General features: G+C 40.2%; 1 protein-coding gene across 1 annotated transcript in view; it reads left to right on the top strand.

Moving 5' to 3' along the window:
• Positions 1-20021, top strand: part of foxj3 (forkhead box J3) — a 124271-nt gene that overhangs the window by 67102 nt on the left and 37148 nt on the right. The window contains exon 3 of the mRNA XM_041779309.1: positions 18945-19019. Coding sequence (XP_041635243.1) covers positions 18945-19019 — 75 coding nt within the window. The remainder of the gene's footprint in view (positions 1-18944; positions 19020-20021) is intronic.

Here is a 20021-nt window from a genome sequence, read left to right as displayed (position 1 = left end):
GTTGTCTGGCCTGATATAGTCTACATACAGTTCTCTAGATCAAATATCATCAAACTGCTCCATGCCATCTGTCTACTGTGCTGGCGTACGTTGGTTGTGGAGCATTAGACCGCTATTGTCATCAACCAGATCTACGGCATTTACAAGTGATGGCTGTTTACCTTAGACACAACATTGAAATGCACACAAATTTTGGATTGTATGGAAAATCTGTGCATATTTATGATGTTTGTATGGCACCAGTTTAGGACCAGTGCAACCAAGAAGTCTTCTGAAAAGTATCAAGGACAGTTGAAACAATGGTGTGGCATGCAACTTGAGACAGACGGACAGACAGACAGACAGACAGACAGACAGACATGGCACTAATCATAGTAAGATCTGAATACTTTTTGACTTTCAAGGAATTCTTGTGCTGACTTGTTAGTGTGATGACCTTAATTGTTCAGTCGTCTTTCGCCCACACCCCTGGAAAGAGAACAACACAACTATTAACAAATGAAAAGGTCTGTGTGTTGCTGATGGTAATCTTTTTGACACTGAAAACCTTACAACTGATTACCTTAAAAAAGGTGATTTTGTTGGCTTTGCCTTCATTAGAAAGGACAGCTGGGGAGAGACAGGAAATATAACAGGGAGATAATGGGAGAAGACATGCACCAAACAGCACCAGGTTTCTACCCTGTGGCCAGTGCTTGAAGGACTGTAGCCTCTGTATTTGGGTGCCTTTTCTACCTACTGAGCTAAACCAACACCTTAAGCGATACACTTATTGTGTAGGAAATAGACTCAACAGTGTGAGGAAACAAGGACTGCTATCTGTATGGTGCTAGTCCTGGGAAGTCCTGTGATCAGTGCAGATATTTTTGAGCACTGCCCTGATGGCCAAACCACACACCAAAGTAAAGCATTGAAAAAGCAATATGACGCAGCCTAGCCTTTGCTGGAACAAATTAAACTAAAAAACTCAAGATAAACTGTTTTAGCATTAAGAGAATTGGTTTCCACAAGGCATGTAGCACCCTATAATGTAATAATTTCCCAAAAATGTAGTAACGCCTGAAAATGTAATAAAATTTGCACTTAACTCAGTAAGACCAGGATGTAGTTGCACGTCCCTGAGTATTTGCACATGTGCATATGGCTGGATGGTACTCAAGGTCTGCAATTTTACCCAATAGTCATTCTGTTGTTTCAAATCCAGTGTACTTAACATTCTTAGATTCTTAAAACACAAAATGTAGAAAATGAACATATATGTTACATTATCTGTCAAGTATTTCATTATCAGTTTTGAAAAAAGTGTTATCACAATATCAGTCCGGATATTTTATCACATTATTGGTAAAGTTATTACATTATTGGGTTTTATTACATTTTCAATCGAGTTAAGTGCAAATTTTATTACATTTTCAGGTGTTATTACATTTTCGGGAAATTATTACATTATAGGGTGCTACAGGGTCTAACTCATTTTACTGGTTGGCAGTGTGTATCTTACGTATTCCCTGGCTCTCGAAATTGTAATGTTTGTCAACACCTTCAGTGATTTCCTTACTCTTATGATATTCCCCTTTTATTCCACAGTTGATTTCCTGGAAACAAATGAGACTTAGAAAAACAGAATTAATGACCTGATATTTTGCAAAAAAGGGGAATTTGTATCATTTCAGCTTCTGAAATGTGAAATTATCTGCTCCCCCCCCCCCATTGTTGATCTCAATTTTCTTATGTAGTGGACCTTAAAACACTTTGAGAAGCAATCTTGAGTCTTGGTCAAATAACTAAGCAATTATTTAGAAAACAGCATAAAGATTTTCTAAAATTTAAAACATTTGTTGCAGCCTTGCAATCAGAGTTTTCTTTAACTTAAAAAGCATAAATTAAGCACTTTTTAAATCCACCTGCACAAATATAGTGTTAGCATACAGCTTTAATCCTTGTTTGTTTCTCAGTAGTCAAAAGAAAAAGCTATACAAAGACAGAAGGTTAAGAAGTGCATGTGACTCTTACTTATTTTCAGTCCGATGGTAACTTGCATATTGAGCAGCATAAGCTCTATAATGTTTGCGTCAACATGCAGAAAAATAAAAGGTCAAAACGTCTCAGTTTTTCCTCTGCTCCATATAATATGTTTTCAGCAGGACTTGTTCTGTTTTGCATTTTGTCCTCCAGACATCAGGTCCTATATTTTTTCTATTCAGATGTAGAATGTTCTTCTTGCATTTAAGCCTTTAAAGAGAATCTACATCGAAGCAGTGCACAAAGGGCTTTCGGAGCCGTTACTTAATTTGTCTAACTCTTAAGTGGACAGTTGGCACTACCCCGTCACCATTAGTAGCTGCAGTCAGTTCTTCATTGTTAGTGGGCGCTGTAGTCAGCAGGCTGCTGTGAGCCATTGTCAGAGGATAGCATCAGAGGCTCTTCTTGTGGCTGATAATTAAGTGGCATACTGACAAACGGCTTTCATCAGATCCCTCATGTGGAACTGAGAGCATGCGAAGGCTTTCAGGGAGGATAAACCGGAGGACGTCACTTTGCCTCCAATCTTTCATGGCCTTGTGCTGCCTCTGCAGTGGAGGAGGAACGGAGAGAGAAAGCGCTCTCGATAGCACAGGAAGAAAGTGCAACAACCACACTCAATTTTCAGCACTGTGTAGGGCAGTTCTTTCTCTCTCTCTCTCTCTCTCTCTCTCTCTGCTGATATTGTCAGTCTATACAGCACCGGTTTCCCAGTCTGTCTCGGGTGACCAAGCACACAGTAACACGTGCTATGTGCTTTTTTCACATTGAGAATCTGTCAATTATTTTTGTTTCCTTCAGGCTGATAAAGCCTGTGATAACTTTAGTCGCTCAGTGCACGAGAGCAGATAGGCCAACAGAGCTTGAGCTCAGGCTCTGATGCTACAATGATCTTATTAAAAACACAAAATGCCACATCAGTACAGCTTTTATGCACCAATATATTCCTTATAAAAACAAAGTCAGGATAAGTACTGCTAGCTGTCAAGTTTTTTAAAACTAGTATGCAGCATTTTCATGTGCATTTGGCAATATTTAAAACAAAATTGCTGTGATTTCTCAGAAATTGAGATTTAAGTTTTGTGTCCATATCCTCAGAATAAGATGGAGTATTAGTTAACTTCAGCATACATTTCACCAGCAGCTGGTGAGAGGAGTTAGCCAGAGACAATACCCAATACTTCAACATGTAATTGACTTCAGTACAAGTCATTGATTGTAATTCACTATTCAAACATATTGAATTGTTTTCAGTGAAAGGGTTATTTCAGAATTCTCAGTCATCTAAGTTAGTTGTTTTTGTGTAATGTGAGTGACAGTTTCATGGTGTAATAACCTGCATGATATCTCTTCAAGGCCATTTTCAGCTTTCATTCTATATACTTTTAAGTGTTCTTCACTGAGCTATTTACATACAAAATTAAACCGAGCTTCAGTAAGGCTCAGTTAGCCCTTTTAATTGGACAACTGTCCTTGTCCCACTGTACATGCATCAGTGTAGGATTCATTTGATGGAAGTTAGTGGTGGCTAATAAATAATAATAATTTCTGCCACAGGATGGGGTTTTGCAATACCGTCATCACCAGTTTAAATGCAAGCATTGTGTTGAAGAATATACAGGAGGCATAACCGATGCCCCCTGTAGTGTAGCAGAGTGATGTGGGACGGACAACAGTTCAGTCTGAGTCCAGTCATTATCATGTTAATGAGCCAAACATCATCCGTTTGTGTCGGTGTAATTAAAGTGAAGCCCAACAGTGAGGTGAAACATGCATTCTCTTCTCTCCTCTCAAAGTCTGATGGCTGCAGCTAATGTTAATCTGGTTGTATGTTGACAAAATGAACAACTTGAAATTCCTCCTGCTCATCTGTTTGATAGTTTCTGCCCAGTTGCATGTTGTCCTGAACTTTCAAAGTAGTGGTGAACAGGCAGCTGCTTACAGCTGAGATAAAGAGGATGAAGAAGACAATCCTTGCCACTCTCTAACTAACAGCTGTGTGGAAGTATGTCAGACATAGACTACACACGGGTGGGCCTTCCATGTTTACTTTATTTATTTGCAATCACCATACCTACGTTATCCACACTGCTGTCTACCAGGGATGTGATGAGACACTTATCTCACGAGACGAGACAAGATTTTATACTTTTTTTAGTTTTGGGAAAAAAAATACATGGGTGGATAATATGTCCTTTATACAACTGAAAGTCATAATTGCAACACATTCAGATAATTTAAAGTACCCAGGGCATCTTTGTGATCTTTTATAACTTCCACTTTGGTATTGTTTTCTGTAAGGAGAGCTGCTGCTTCAAGTGTCTTAACAATATTGATCTTGCAAGATGGATTTTTCCACGGCGAGTAATCCCATGGTGTTTTGATCTCGTGAGATGTCGTGGCACAAGATCTCGTCACACCCCTACTGTCTACCCAATAGTGCGAGTGGTATATGCTACAAGAGTAAATCCACCTGCATCTGCTTTGTCTAGATGTTAGTCTGACTTTGGAAATTTTATTTTGTGCGATTTCAGTCCGGCTTGCATGTTTACCAGATTTTTAAAGTCCAGTGTTTGTCAGACTTACACAAAAGACCAACTTTTTAATCTTTATGTGAACATACTGCATGACACAGATGAGCTGAGGAAACAGAGGGCTCTACTCTCTGTGCGTCTTTTTTTAATCCGTAGAATTTCTCCTGAAAGATGCACAAAACAACTTAAATATTAATATTTTTAAGGGTGATATGATTTTTGTTATTAAAGTTACATTTTGCATCACTTAACAGGAAAAAAGTTTGATAGATGGACCAGTAACCTCTTGAAAAAATCCTTTTGGGACCATTTGACCTGCTTTCAGACAATCCTGGCATAAACACTCCTCTGATTAGGATTTCCTCCAGTGACTGTTTCACACTTAAATTTTTCCCTAACTTGATTTTAGTATTGCTATGTCTCAACCTTTTTGTTCCAGCGTTATCTACTATGTTTTATTGACTGGTTTACCATTCAACTGCATTTATCTATCACTCTATCTGCTGCCAATTTCCAACGAGGTCTGTGCTCCATCATCATTTCTCCTGAATTCTTCTTGGTTCATTGCCAGTGATAACCCCGTCGAAGGTCGCAGATGTTCTGAAATAATCCACTTAATGGAATAATGCTTCGGTTCTGCACGCTGCGAGTGTAGCAAGTGCAGCACCACCAGAGGTTGTACAAAGCGCTTTGACTGTGTGCAGTTTGGCTCTGAGCGAGCGGGTGAGACAGAGTGGGAGAGACACAAATATCGGCAAAAGAGGAAGAGAGACAAAGACAGATAGCTCTCTGAAGGACTGTGCTCAAACAGGCCTCATACAAGTGGCTCAGGGCTTCTGTTGTAGTGTGACCCGCCATTCACTGTTGCATTAAGTGATTCTTTCCCCCAAAGCTTTTCAAATCTGCAGCGACTGCCTCCCAATTTATAAGGGGAATGCTCCAATTTCAAACGCAGCATTCAAGTCCAGGCTGTAACCTCGAGTGCACCTCGAAAATAATGCAGAAGTTTTTTTTCTCTTGAATTGCTGCAGGTCCGTTCCAAGGTTGGCCTTACAGCAACAAAGCAGGCAGGGGAGGGAATATGGGTGCATGCGTCTGACTGAGATTGAGTTCAGAACATTTATATTGGAGCTTTTGGTCTCTAACCCCAGTGCTGCTGTTGAAAAGGGAACATCCTTGGTGCAGCATTCATAAAGTTCTTATATGCCACTAGAGGACCGCAGGGTTTTTTGTTTAGGCTCGATGTATTGTCTAAGCTCTATAGGATGCAGTATCCTTGGATTACCCTCGGCAAAATTACTTGGCAGATATAAAGTTGGCTTTCTTTGCTAACTTAGGAGGATTGTACATGATCAGAATAGACCGCCCTTGCCTTTAATATGTTTGCTGACTTATGGTTAATGTGTATGTGACAGTAGTAGACAGCCTGGACTCATAGGGCGTTCTGCTGTTATCAGCCATAGCCTTAGAGATCCATTTTTATCTCAAATAAATGCTTTCTTCCTCTGATGATGCACCTGCCGCCTCTCCTGTCCGTCCTCTTTACCTTTCCTGCAGTGTGAATGTATGGAGCTGGCCTCTGGAAACACTACACCTGTGGAGGCGGATGCAATACACACGACCTCTGTTGTCATCTCAATTGGCTCCCCTGTAGGGGCAGAGGAACTTTGACAGCTTTTATTCTTTTTTTTTTCTCTCCCTCTTGTTTTTATATTCATTAATTGCCCTCTGTAGCTCTTTAAAAATCCTGAATAATAAAGTCCAAGCATCTGATTATTGCCATCATTGTTCTCACTTTTCCTGATAACGTGGTCTTTTTTGAGTCCACACATGTAATCGCTTATCAAGCTAATTTCTTTCTTGCATGTATTGCCCTCATTATATTAGCCTGCCTGTGAAAAATGGGTTTAATTTAGCCAAATGCTCATTGTTGAAGAGGAAGGGGGGGGGGGTTTGAAAATACAATTTCCCCATAGTGTCATCTCCTTCTGCAGAAGTGGCTGTTGAGTTTTAATTACTATAATACCTCAGAGTGCTACACCAGATGACCTGAGTGAGTCTAGATAGTGAAAGTTGTGATCATTTAGATTTTCCTGGATTGCTCGTTTCTTTTTTTTGTCTTTGCATTATAGACGTAGACATACAGCCCTCCTAGCATGGAGTAACAGGTTATTATATTTATGACAGATTTCTCCTTGGCATGTATTTTTCTGCAGCAGGCAAGCAAGCCATTCATGTTTTATTAAAACTACATACAAGTGAGTAAAGATCAGAGACTAAGGGGTTTAAACCTAGCATGCCAACACATTACTAGATGCCGAGGGAGCAGATCAAATGCCTTTGAAGACGTTTAAAAAAATCAAGTTGAAAATCGTTATAGTTGGCTTCATTGGTATTGGAGTGTGCTCTTTGGGTCTCTCCGTAACTTTGCTATATATGCGAGCTTTGTGGTGTGTGCTATCAGGCTTCTTGAGTCTGACAGTGTGGTGTTTGAGGGGGAGGGGTCGCTATAGTCAATAAAGCTTAAGAAGTGCTAAATAGAATTAAGTAAATCTTTAATAGGGGTTTAATGTGTTTTTTCGTGCTACTTCACAGTCACAAGTTGGGTTTCTAAGAGGATTTTTTTTTCATGATTTCTTGTGCATGCTGTGTGGGGAAACATGAGGTGACTGGTTTTGAATGTTAAAAAAAGCAGACACATTCACGGCTGCACTCTTTGTCATCACACAGCATGTTTTCATGTGGTCACTCAGAACAGCCTCGCTCTGATGAAGGCCTTAAGGTCACAGCGCTCCTCTCACAGCTAACAGGATTAAATCTTCCAGTGATTGCACCTGAACGAACTTACCTTTCTCTACCTGTGTATGTGTGTCCAAAAAAAAAAAAAATTATAAAAAAAATTTAAGGCTGTTGAGCGAATGCTGTGGCATCCCACATGCCTTCCCACACCCACTACAAATAGACAGCGAAGGTGCTACATTCCGTGGCCTCGGTGCAGATCCCCGAGGCTGAGGAGTATGTTCTGTGTTGGTGGGCATGTCACAGGGTCCATAGAAAATAACAAAGACCTAAAAATACAGTAATCTACCTGTGTGAGTGTAACTGTGTCTCTACTGAATCACTTCCCCATTCCTTTATTCTGGGCTTGCTTGATGCACTCACTTCTTCCTGCTCCTCACTTTTTGTCTCTCTCTTGTCCTCTTTTCTTGAGGGCTTCATTGATTTTTTTCATATCATTCTGAAGATTATTTCTCCTTTTGTAACATGGTGAAAAATGGTTCTTTTTAATTCTCCCCACATACAAAGACAACCAAAATTCTTCTGTTTGAGAGGATGAAAGACTACCTAAAAGATCCAACTTGAATGGATTAACGATTGATTAACTTATTGAAAACTTGACCAGTTATTAAAGCTCTGATATTTAAAGAATACTTCTATATTGTATCAAGTTTTGAACAAGTTAATGTGATAGTAATTCCAGCTCTAATTTTGCTTTTTACAGACCAAATTTACTCACTTATTTAATTGCTTATCTCTTTATTAAAGAAACCTAAATCTATCAATCTTTATTTGTATATCGTAGGGGTGTGACATGTGGCATGAGATCTTGTGAGATCAAAATGCCACAAGATTTCTTGTCGCGGAGAAATCAATCTCGCATGATCAGTACTGCAGGGACACCTGGAACAGCAGCTCTCCTTACAGAAAACAATATCAAATTGGAAGTTATAAGATCACAAAGATGCCCTGGACACTTTATAGTTGTTGGTGGGAGAGCTAATGAAGAATCAGAGCTGATCTGTGACCCATTAAGATCATTGCTCAAACCCCACCCCCTCCTCCGCATGCACTATTTGGGGCCGCATATGATCCGTCAATGCATAACAAGTTCATCATAATGGTATGAAATGATAAAATGCTGCTGCTGGAAACCTGTGCAGTGTGCTTGAGGAGAATACAGCGTTTATTTAGTTTGTGTGTGCACACAGACCAGCTCATAGTGCCAGTATCTGTGACTTTTTAACTTTGATTCAGTCGCTGCTTTGTCATGTCTCCTTCTTGTCTCACCGTCTGTCAGTCACACATCCATCAGCTGTTGGCTGTGCTATCATCAGTCAGAAGCTTAACATGAGTAGCACGACAGGCCATTGTATACTTCAGCCATAAACTTAGCAAAACAAACTGCGTTTGAGTGCCATAGAGTCCACTGTTAGCTCCAAAAAGCGAAGTTCTAGCTCCACTTAAACATGCCCTGTTTGTTGTCTGACAGCAGGCAGAGCAGAGACACACTTGCTCACCAACACACACACACATAACGCTCATCAGTGCGTCGTGTCCAACACTGTCAAAGCTCATATGATAAAAAAAGACCACAAATTGATAAAATAATCTCTTTCTCTAAATTACCGTAAACGTGTTATTGACAGAAAGATTTCTTCTGAGTGTTTTAGATATGGATGCACTTAAAGAGGAGGAAAAATAGTTTGATCTTACTGATACAGCTCTTTATATTTCACTCTGTTGTAAACAGTTTTTAAAGTACTTTTAAATATTCTAAATGCTTTTATTGTATTTAATTAAATGTGATATTAAAAATAATTATTGCAATTGTAGTGATGAGTGCATAGTGTAGTAGAACAAAGATGTGGTCGATTGTTAAAATGAAAGGTTGGATGTGAAGAGCATAAAAATGTACAGTTTGAATCAGAGTTAGACAATAAAAATTGTTCGTAAGCTCTGATAGCCTATTCAGTACAAGAGGAGTTACCATAGTTTAAACATTTCTGAATAGACCTGAATGCTGTGTGATGTATTTTTCCAAAATGAAAACAAAAATGTAAAATCTCGTCTTGTGAGTTAAGTGTTTCATCACACCCCTAGTATATCACCAGTTCATTACCAAAGTTATCTTAAGACACTTTTCAAGAAGACAGGTCTAGATTGTACTCTCTTTTATATTAATGATAGAGAAAAAAACAAAATTAATCCACAATGAGCTCAGCACTAAGCAATATTTAGCACAGCTTCAGTGGCAAGGAAATCTTCCCTTTACCAGGCAGAAACCTTGAGCAGAACAACAATGAATAAGATAGATACATCTTCTATGTATCAAAAAAATCTGAATTAACTTTTAGAATTTCTTCATAGAAAATGCACATTAATGCATGTTTCTATCCACCTCTGTAATGCAAGGATAAGGAGTCCAAGGTTGACCAGTAGGAAGAGCTTCTCTTGCAAAAAGATGGAAGAACCCTGCAGAAGAAGAGGATCCTACAAGTGTAAAGCATGCCAGAACTTCGTTAGAAGACAAAGAAGTAAAAGAGGGCTCAGTGACACGTTGCACTATGGTCCATAGCCTTTGTCTCAGAAGCTAGTGGGGAGATGAAGAAAATAAAGGAGGATTTCATAAGTGGGAATGTAAAGTTGAACAACTTTCAAAGGTCCAGCTGTTGAAACAGTCTTATTAAAAGCACTGGTGCTAGCTTTAGTCTGTTTATCCAGAGATGTCAGTTTTTAATCTTATTGTGATTCCACTGCAACAAGATGCACTTTACTTTCATTGATACGCTAGTTTCTCCAGCTCCTCCAAGTGCAAACATTTTTTGCAACATTTCGAGGTTTTTTGTTTTGTTTTGTTTTGTTTTGTTTTGTTTTTTTCAAATTTGCCCTATTTCCACTCAGACTATTTTTATACAAAAACTAAAAATGCGCACAAAAAGTGGTAGATGGGGGAGTAGATGGCCTAGTATTTAGGTCGTGCACCATATATGTGAAGGCCTGGGTTCTAGTCCTGCTTGTGGCTCTCTCACTGCATGTCATTCCCCATTCTCTCAGTTCTGTTTCCCACTCTATCCACTGTCCTGTCTCTCCAATAGAATGAACACAGCCCCAAAATAAATCTTAAAAGAAGAGGGAAAAAGCTCCACTTATGATGCATTCCTCTAGCAGGGAATCCATTGTTACATGCGCTGTCAACATTAATGCTTTTAATTAAGGTCCATTTAAAGTGAATTCTATTTTTTAGATTGTGATCAATTGCATGCTTTTTGTAAACTTTGCAATGTCTCTCTGCAGCCACATTGATGTAAAATAAGTCAGCCACTGCTCCTCAATGTCTCATTTTACCTTAAAATACTCACAGATAGCTCAGTAGAAAAGCCAAAAGTCAGCTGCATTTTGTCTCATCAAATGTTTCACTTTTACCATTCCTGTTTCCTAATTTCCTTTTCAGTCCATAACAAGTTCCTTTTTCCATGTTTGAGTTATTGTCACAATCTTCGATCTACCTGAACTTCCTTATTTTCTTTATAAATAAGAGCAGTTCTGTATCAAACAGGAAGTCAATAACCCTTAGTTTAAGACAAAAATATTAATCATTTTACAGCCCTTATTATGATTAAAAAATCTCCCCCTGGATGAATTAATTTTTACACAGTCATTATAACATACTCATACTGTAAAGTTGTTCTTTCATTAATATCTGTGTCCCAGCATATCATTTATAAAAGTTATACAGGTTTATTAACACATAACCGCCCTCAAGCTCTTTTCACTGGTTTGGTTGTTGTTTCACTCACCCACTCAGTGACCTGGCCTCTCTCCCTCTTACCATTCATTCATCTAATAGAGCTACTTTCTGTATTTTTCACAGTTATAAAGCCTCCACCTCAGTACTAGCTCAAGTTTTTCACATTAGTCAGACCAGTTGACAGTTCAATGGGGGGTTAAGGTCCTATCCTGCAAGTGTGGCACTTGCAGGAATGTGTGCTCTAGTCTTTTTAATTTGTCACTGTCTGCTTTTATGAGACACTAGAGACTATGGCTATAACAATGTACCATTTCGTGTTCATGCGATGTAAGTGAAAATCAAACAATATTGAGACCAGTTTGGAAACCACAGCAGTGAATGGAGTCCAAAAGAGTCCACCCCAGGACTGAGTAAAATCTTATTTTAATTCATGAGTGCAAGCAAATGCCCCCACTGGATCTAAATGTGTTGGCAGAGTTCATATTTGTGTAATTTAAAGAGTCTCCTTTGTTGTCCCCAAAAGTATGGTACAGACCTGTTTTAAATCCATCCCAATTGTCTCAGTATAATTCTATTGCTGCAGCTTTGGGTTGAATACATGAAGGTCTGTATTTTCTTTTTAAAGCTTCAGTACTTCTCAGTCCTATTTATCTGGCTGCACATCCATGATGCAATTTCCTGTTCCACCACACCTCAAAGATGCTCTGTTGGATTGAGATCTGGTGACTGTTAAGGCCACTAGAGTACAGTGAACTGTTCAAGAAACCAGTTTGAGATGATTTGAGCTTTGTGACATGGTGCATTATCTTGCTGGAAGTAGCCATCAGAGGATGGGTACACTGTGGTCATAGGGAGTAGTGCAGTCTTCTGCTGCTGTAGTTCATCTGCTTCAAGGTGTGACGTGTTGTACGTTCATAGATGGTATTCTACATACCTTGGAGGGGTTATTTGAGTTACTGATGCCTTTTTATCACCTCAAACCAGTCTGCCCATTCTCCTCTGACATCAACAAGGCATTTTTGTTCACACAACTTTTATGGACCCCTCCATTTAAACTCCAGAGATGGTTGTGTGTGAAAATCCCAGTAAATCAGCAGTTTGTGAAATACTCAGACCAGCCCATCTGGCACCAACTACCATGCCACGTTGAAATCTTTCTTCCTCACTCTGATGCTCAGTTGCCGTCTTGACCACGTCTACATGCCTAAATGCACTGAGTTGCTGCCATGTGATTGGCTGATTAGCTGTTTGTGTTACCTAGCAATTACACAGTTGTTCTTAATAAAGTGGCCAGTGAGTGAAGTTATTGATCTGGAAAGACATGTTGATTTAAATTTTCTTTGATAAAATTTGGATAAATTTGAAACAGTATGAATGTTTAGTAACCTAACACGCCAGATGGATTTGTTTCACACATCTATCTAAAATGTTTGGGAATGGGCAGAGGATTTGAAAAAAACTCGGAGTGTGATTGGATGAATGTTCAGTCTGCCACATCTTTACGGGCCAGTCAGAGCAACAAAGCCACAACCGAGGTTGTCAATTAAAACTAGACCAACTAAGAGTAAAAATGACTTAAATGTGACCAAAGAATAAGACTAAATTTAATATAGCTGTTAACAATAGGACTGCTGTCACCAAAGCTTACCTTTCCATGCTGTGCTTCAAACTCTTTACTTTCACTACTATTGCTGTTTTTCTTTTGGGGGGTGGGCTGGGATGGGGGACCAGAGTAATTATTGTTTGCAGTACTTGTCTTTCTGAGCAGCACCTGTAGCAGGAGACCTTGTTTCCTGAAATCAGTGGTTCCTGACACTGTTCACCACTGCTTATTTTCCCCCACACAGTCATGCTAGGGAGAACACTTTGATCACAAAGTCCACAAATCCAGCTAGATTTAAGTTCCCTTTTATTTGGAGATAAGTCTTAAACACTTTAAGAGCACCCCTGAGTTGCCTCAGAACTGTTTCAGGTGAACTCACACCTGAACTAATGCCTGTTGTTACTTTTTGTTGGTCGTGGGGAAGAGTGGGCTGTGTGTGAGTGGGTCGGTTGGTGATGAGAGCCCCCGCACACTTTGTCTAGAGGCATAAAGTTTCAGGAATATCTCTTGAATGTGGGAAGGCAAGAAACCTATAACAGCATTGAGTTATCCATGTAGGACCGCAGAGCAATGACTCCGCTGTATTGGTTGCTGGTGTTCGTCACCGTGTCATAACCGGTACTTGTGCCTACATGTGTCTGTCCCAGCATGCCGAGCTTGCTCCCTTGGGTTCCTGCGCGAGAGCACGGGGCGCCTCCTCCTTCCCAGCTGTGAGGAGCAGGGCTCTGACACGGCCTGTCCCTTTAGCTCACTCTGAACGTTTGACACGCCGAGCGCAGAGGTCAGCCTGACCTACTTTCCCCTTGGCGGCCCTTCTGCTGAGCTGCAGTGCTCCTCAGCAGGGGGGGCAGCGAGGGCGGAGCTGCTTACGCCTCCACTGCTGTCCTGGTGTGTTAAATCACCGCCATTTGTTAGGAGACACGTTCCAGTGTGCGTGTTTTTTTTTTTTTTTTTTTAAGGTGTGTAGGAGGCATCCCACTCACACAGACACACATGCACACACACTCAGGCCTGTGCTGAGGTTGGATATGAAGTGCTCTGTGGGGGTTGCAGGTAGATGCTGGGCAGCACTTGGGCAGGACCCCTGCAGTGAGCTCTGTCTGACTCACTTTGTGTACCACCGCTCACACCCTCTGACCCCCTCCATCTCCTTTACTTCCCTCTGCACTGGAGCTACCAACTTAGCCCACTGTCTTAAAGCCACTACTTTGTTCTTAAATTGACTTTGGTGCTACATCTAAGAAGGCGCTGCTCAATTGCTGACATATTGTTTGTAACTGAGCGGTAATTGGCCTTAATTTTTCATCGTTCCCTATCTCTCCTACCCTGCAAATACACCCAGACTTATCAAATACAGCCACTGACGCTGCTGTCATCATGCTTTCTCTCCCCCTTTGTTCTGGTTCAACTCTTCGCCTACAAATGACCCACAGCCTGTTAACTTTACACTAAAGCAGCAGAGAGAGTAACAGTAAGGGACGTGGTGGGCACAGGGCCTGTCAGCAACAGAAGAGAGAAGGCAGAGTTCATTAAAAAGTAAACTTTCTAATGTAGCCCCTGCCTCAGCTGCTTGACTGTATCAATGATTTAGGCCCCGCCAAAGGTCCTTAATGGATAGAGCCACCTCTCTGTGGCACACACACAGACACACACTGTGGCTGTGGAGGAAAAATGCTTTAAAGTGCTTAAGTGTGCGTGGCATTGTACAGCTTGCATCACATACCCTCTCGCTGTTGGACATGTCTCTGGGTTTAAAAGGAGCAAAGGCTGGCTAAGGTGAGAGCCCTGCATCTGTTTGTCACCATCCACTATGCATGATCGCACTGTGTGTCCGCATTGTTTTATTCATATTGTTGAACTGCAATAAGGAGAAAGGCTAAAAGGACACAACCTGCACAGTGTTGTTTCTGCAGCATGTCTCTGAGCTGTCTCTATATGCTCTCCATTACTATTATTCTGCCTGTCTTTTAAAGTGTTTCTAAGCTAGTACTCATCTCAAGTCCCAGCAGCATCTAGGATCTGATTCCAAAGATTAATTTTTTTTCCTATCGTGTTGCTCGATTACATTCAGACCGCAGTGAATTCTGATCGCGGTGCTACCCAGTGTGCATCCATATCTAGTTTGGAAGATCTGATAACAGTGTGACCAAAATATACTGTGGTTTGAAAACTTTCCATGAATGTATTCTGGTATGTAACTGAAGCTGTAATGGTTGATAGTGTTGTGTTTTCCTGTGTTAAAACAGAGAAAAGGAGCCCTATTAGTCAGCCAACTGATTGCTACATTGGCACAAGATGTATTCAATCATAATCAACAAGTTGTTTCAGTTAGAGACAGCTGCTGTTCTGTGTTTTATCTATTCTACTTCACATATTTATAGATGGGTACAGATGCCATTAATTCCACTCAACTAGTCAGTCAAAAAAGTTTTGGATTTAGTTATTGAGACAAAAGAATTATGGATAATCTATGCTTCACATGTTTACATTGTTTATCCTGTTTTTCATTGCATTTTTTTTACACAAATTTAAGTGAATTTCGTTCAGTTTCCTGCAATTCTTTGGTTTGAAGATGCAGAAAAACCCAATGTGTGACTTGTTAGTGTTCATCTCTTATTTTACTGTCTGTTGTGCTTTGTATCATTGTCTTTGTCTGTATGAAGTCAGTGTCCTCACTTCAGTTATTTAGATGATACTCCCCCCAAAATCATTTGAGTTTCAAACACCCTGCAGTCTTTAAGGGAGGAGATTAAAATATGGTATCCTAACTATGGTTATCCTGAATTAGTTCCTGCTCTTTGGATGTTGGCAAGTAGAAATGACTGAATGTATCCATTCATCTCACTCCAGACTAGGCCTGGACAGTTTTGGAATATAATCCTATTGCAGTTTTTCCCTCTAATATTGTGATTGCGATTGTGATATCCTTTTTTTTTTTTTTTTTTTTTTTTTTTTTTTTATAAGTTTCTCATCTGAAACTTTCAGTATTGATTGTTGGGTGCCTCAGGGTCCAGTGCTCAGTCCACTGTTTTCCAGCCATTACATGCTTCCTGCTTAGTTCCAACTTGCAAAAATACAATGTCTCCTACCAGTCAAATGCCAAAGATACATATAATTCATATGTCTCACTTTCCCCTGATAACCTCAATCCCATAAAGCACTCAGTGAAATGCACTGATAAAAAACTGGATGTCACAGAACTTTCTTTAACTTAACAAAGACAAAACAGAAATCCTGATTGTAGGTCCACAAAAACAGAGACAAGAATTCATGTCAGTTTCATCTTCACTTCATTTTAAATACAGTGAGCATGTCAGAGTTGTCACTGATACAAATCTAAACATTCAGCGTGATAAAAACTGTCATTACCAAAACATCCTTCTGCGGTAGGGGGTATATTGTTTAATGTGTTTAATGTGTGCAATTAATCATGTTGTGTTATAACAAACACAGTATGTGGTAAATTAAACTAAGGCTGAACAATATGTTAAATATCTGTTGCGATTATTTTGAAACTAAAACTTAAATATTTGCAAGATGTGTAGAGCATAACATCAGCCTAAAAAAAATATTATATTGGTATTTTGAAACATATTTAATGTCAAAGAAATATTGCTACTTCTGGTATTTGAAAATTGCAGTTGGACTTATAATCAAAATTAGAGCTGACCGCCTCCATTTGATTGGTCAGTTGTTTGGTTGAAAAGCTTGTGTCCTATATGCATAGGCCTTTGTAGGGTTTGGAGCAACCCATCTCTACAGTGTAGCTTCAACACAGTCACGCTTCACTGTTAAAGATACTAGTGATGCTAGATATTATCGTCAGGATATTGATATCAGCAGATGGAGACAATTCTGCCAGTATTTACAACCTAAATATCGCTGTTGATATCAGCTGTGTGTAATACATATAAATACGTTTGTGGTGTTTTAGGCAGGACCAGTAGACCTTCGTCAGCTGAAGTCTTTCATCATCATTCCTCACATTATAAAGTGAGCTATAAAAAGCCCTCTGAAACATAGGTATTGTTTGAATAAGGTTTTCTGAGGAACTACACAGCTGCACAAGTATTTCAGTGAATCATGTTGCAGTTCATCAGTCAAGTGTTGTAAAACAGGCAACTCAGCCACTGCATCGGCTCAAAAAGGTAGAATGACACCAGCATCTCTTGAGGTCTTAAAGGTAAATACACAAAAATGTTGCATCAGATCTAGTGGATTTTAGCCACTGAATTTTTAGGTCTTAATTACATTTATATATCAGCATTGGCTCAAATACATTCTGAATCATCAGCATATTGGGTATCAGCAAAAATCACAAAATGCAAAATTGCACCCCTAACAAAGTCTTGCATTAAAAGTACATGTAATAAATAAAAAATGTCTGCCTTGTGAAGAACATGTCTATCTTTTATTGTGGAATCAAATGTTCTTTGTCCTATTTTATGCTGTTTCAAGAAGAACTAGACTACCTCTGTAAGATGAACTATCAGTATAAATCAGTACTATATTGATGTCAGTTAAAATGAGATGGTAATTATGACATTTTGGAAAGTGGAAAAATCCTTTAATGTGCATCCCTATTTTTTTGTTGAGCATGTAGCCTGATTATACAACAAGGCAGTGAATTTTACTTCTTTTGTGTAAAGTCCCACCAGACACCCCCCACCCCACCCTGAGAACTTCTCATTTTTACATAATCATCATTTGTGCAGACACAGATGCCCATGTAATTTTGAGTATATGCATTTAAATGCATATTTAACACCAAAATAAAGCTGCTTAGGAAAATACAAATGAGAACAGAAGGTAGGGTAAGTTTGCACCGTTTAGATGATGTCTGTGAAGTTGTACAGTATTTTCATTTTGCAGCAGATTTATGACCATGATTCTTCTACTGTAGGTCCAGAAAGGAGCAGAGCTTGAACTGAGATCACTGAACACAGGGCAATGCAGTAGTGTGTTTGGTCCCATCACTGCCTCACAGGCTGGCACCAGATACTTAAACTTAAACTGCAACAGGGAGCCAGTGTCGTGAACAAATTTCAGGGGATCTATTGTAACATAAAATCTTAGTGAGGGAGCAAACTGCAGCCGGTTTAGAACTGTCTTTCAAGCCTAAGGGGATGCTTGTTTGATACTCAAAAGATAGATTTTTGGTTGAGTTTCACTTTTAGAAAATATTCCCTTCTGGCTTCAGAACAGGATTATTTTGACTACAGCACCAGTTCCCCCCTCTGTATTTTCTGCTGGAGAGCTGTGTTCGACTTCATCTGGATTGCATTGGCATTTCAGAGTGATTTAACTGGCAAGATTGACAGCATTACAACGAGGCTGTCATTATCATCCCTCCTGTGGCATAATTGCCTATACTGTTGAACAAGCAGCTCCCATCTCTTGCACTTGGGGGTCTCTCTCTCTCTCTCTCTCTCTCTCTCCCTCACTCTCTCTCTCGCTGCCTGTGCTTCTCTCTACTCATCTCCTGCATCCGTTAAACTCATCAGAGGATCCTACAGCTTTTCAGTGTGGCCATCTGTCAATACCACTCCATAAAGTGGAGAGGGGAAGCGTGTGCATCCATTGGCTCTTGTAAGCCCTCAGCTGGCCTACCTCCAGCTGGTTCCGAGGGCCTCGCAGTAGCTGGTTAACCCGGGCCTAGAGCATCGCTCTCCGGCCCTTGTGGCTACTTCAACCTACCTCGCCTCCCCCCAATCAGGCAGCTGGATGAACCTCCCTCTTCAGTGCTGTGAAGTAGCTTGTAACACTGTAATGAGTTAACTTTCAGAATGATCTACATAATTTATTTCCTGCCCCCACAGGAGCTTGCTGAAGCATTAATTAATATCAGGCCCTGCTATCAGCAGCCATCCCAGTGTGGGATTCCTTCTGGCTCCTATTTTTGGCACCCGAGGAATTCGATATATTTGTGTAACCAGACTGCAGTTTGTTGGACATTGATGAAAGATATTGCTTCCTGGTAGCTTTGTACACAGACTGAGCTTGTGTATAATGCGTGTGGAGTGAAATCTGGACACGGCTATAGGCCAGATCTAATGCCACTGAAACAAGCCGACCTCGATGACAGGAGCTGTGACTAAACCTAAGCGATATATGCCAACAAGTTGTTTGCCCTCGTTGCTGCTGGCGGGGATGTTTCTTCACACTCAAACACTGCAGACTTTGTGTAAACTGATTTCTGAAATATGTTTCACTCACCTCAACGCTCTTCTTTCTCTCTCTCTGTTTCCCCCCACAGAACTCGATACGGCACAATCTGTCATTGAACAAGTGTTTTCTCAAAGTGCCTCGCTCCAAAGATGACCCGGGAAAGGTGAGACTTTCAGACATGAATGTAATTACAAAGAGCAATGCATGTAATCATGAGAAGAATAATGTTTAATTTCTCAGCTGGCAGGATTTCCAGTTTTTTCTTTTTTTTTTTTTTTTTTTTTTTGGTGTGTATCATGCTTTCTCTTGTGGAAAAATGTTACCTTTGAATGGCTGCCAGGACTCTGACAGTCTGGAAATGCATGGCATGCTCGTAATCTATTACGAACCCTCCACCCCCACACAATTGCGTTTCAGATATAAGGAGAGACTAGTTTTTTGTACCAGCACAGACAACAGATGTTGGTGAAGGAGAGAAAAGTCAAAGATGGGCAGAGATGGGGCCATGACAGGGTAGAAGTCAGGTCATTTCCAGAATCTTGAATCCCTGAAGTATTTACTCAAGCTTAACTAACTCAGGAAAAATAGACCTTATTTGCGCTCCACTCAGCTCCCTATCTCCAATTTTTCTTCCCTGTAAAAGAATATGCAAGTTACACATGTTAATTTGACATTTGAATCTCAGTAGGATCTCCTAGAGTTGCCTATTCAGCCCGATTTCCTCCACAATCTGTAGCGACATCCACCTGATAAATAACATCCCCTGATCCACTGAGCACTTCATGAAGAGGAGCCTTTGGGCCTATATTTAGTACCATGGTGTGCATAGGTCTAACCATATGTAGCCTAACCCAGATTTCATCGAGGCACTGTCAGAGCATACGCTACATATGCTTCAGGAGCCACACAAATAATTACACACACGCACACACACACCGACACATGCATGAAGAGTAGCGCCTGGCTGTGTAGGGGATGGGGACTGAATGCTAATTTCATGTTTTGCTGTAATCCTCTGATATTGACACTCCTGGGAGCTGCTCCACTAAATACAAAATAATCTATTGCTGTATGGATCCCATTCCAAATGCATGGCCAACATGCTTGCATCCTTAATGTTTAATTTGGAATTTTCCTCACTCCCATCCCCCCCGAAGACAACTTC

Source organism: Cheilinus undulatus, linkage group 3, assembly GCF_018320785.1.
Source record: "Cheilinus undulatus linkage group 3, ASM1832078v1, whole genome shotgun sequence".
Lineage (NCBI taxonomy): Eukaryota > Metazoa > Chordata > Actinopteri > Labriformes > Labridae > Cheilinus > Cheilinus undulatus.
Note: the sequence above shows the minus strand (reverse complement) of the source record. Positions and strands in the feature narration are given on the sequence as shown.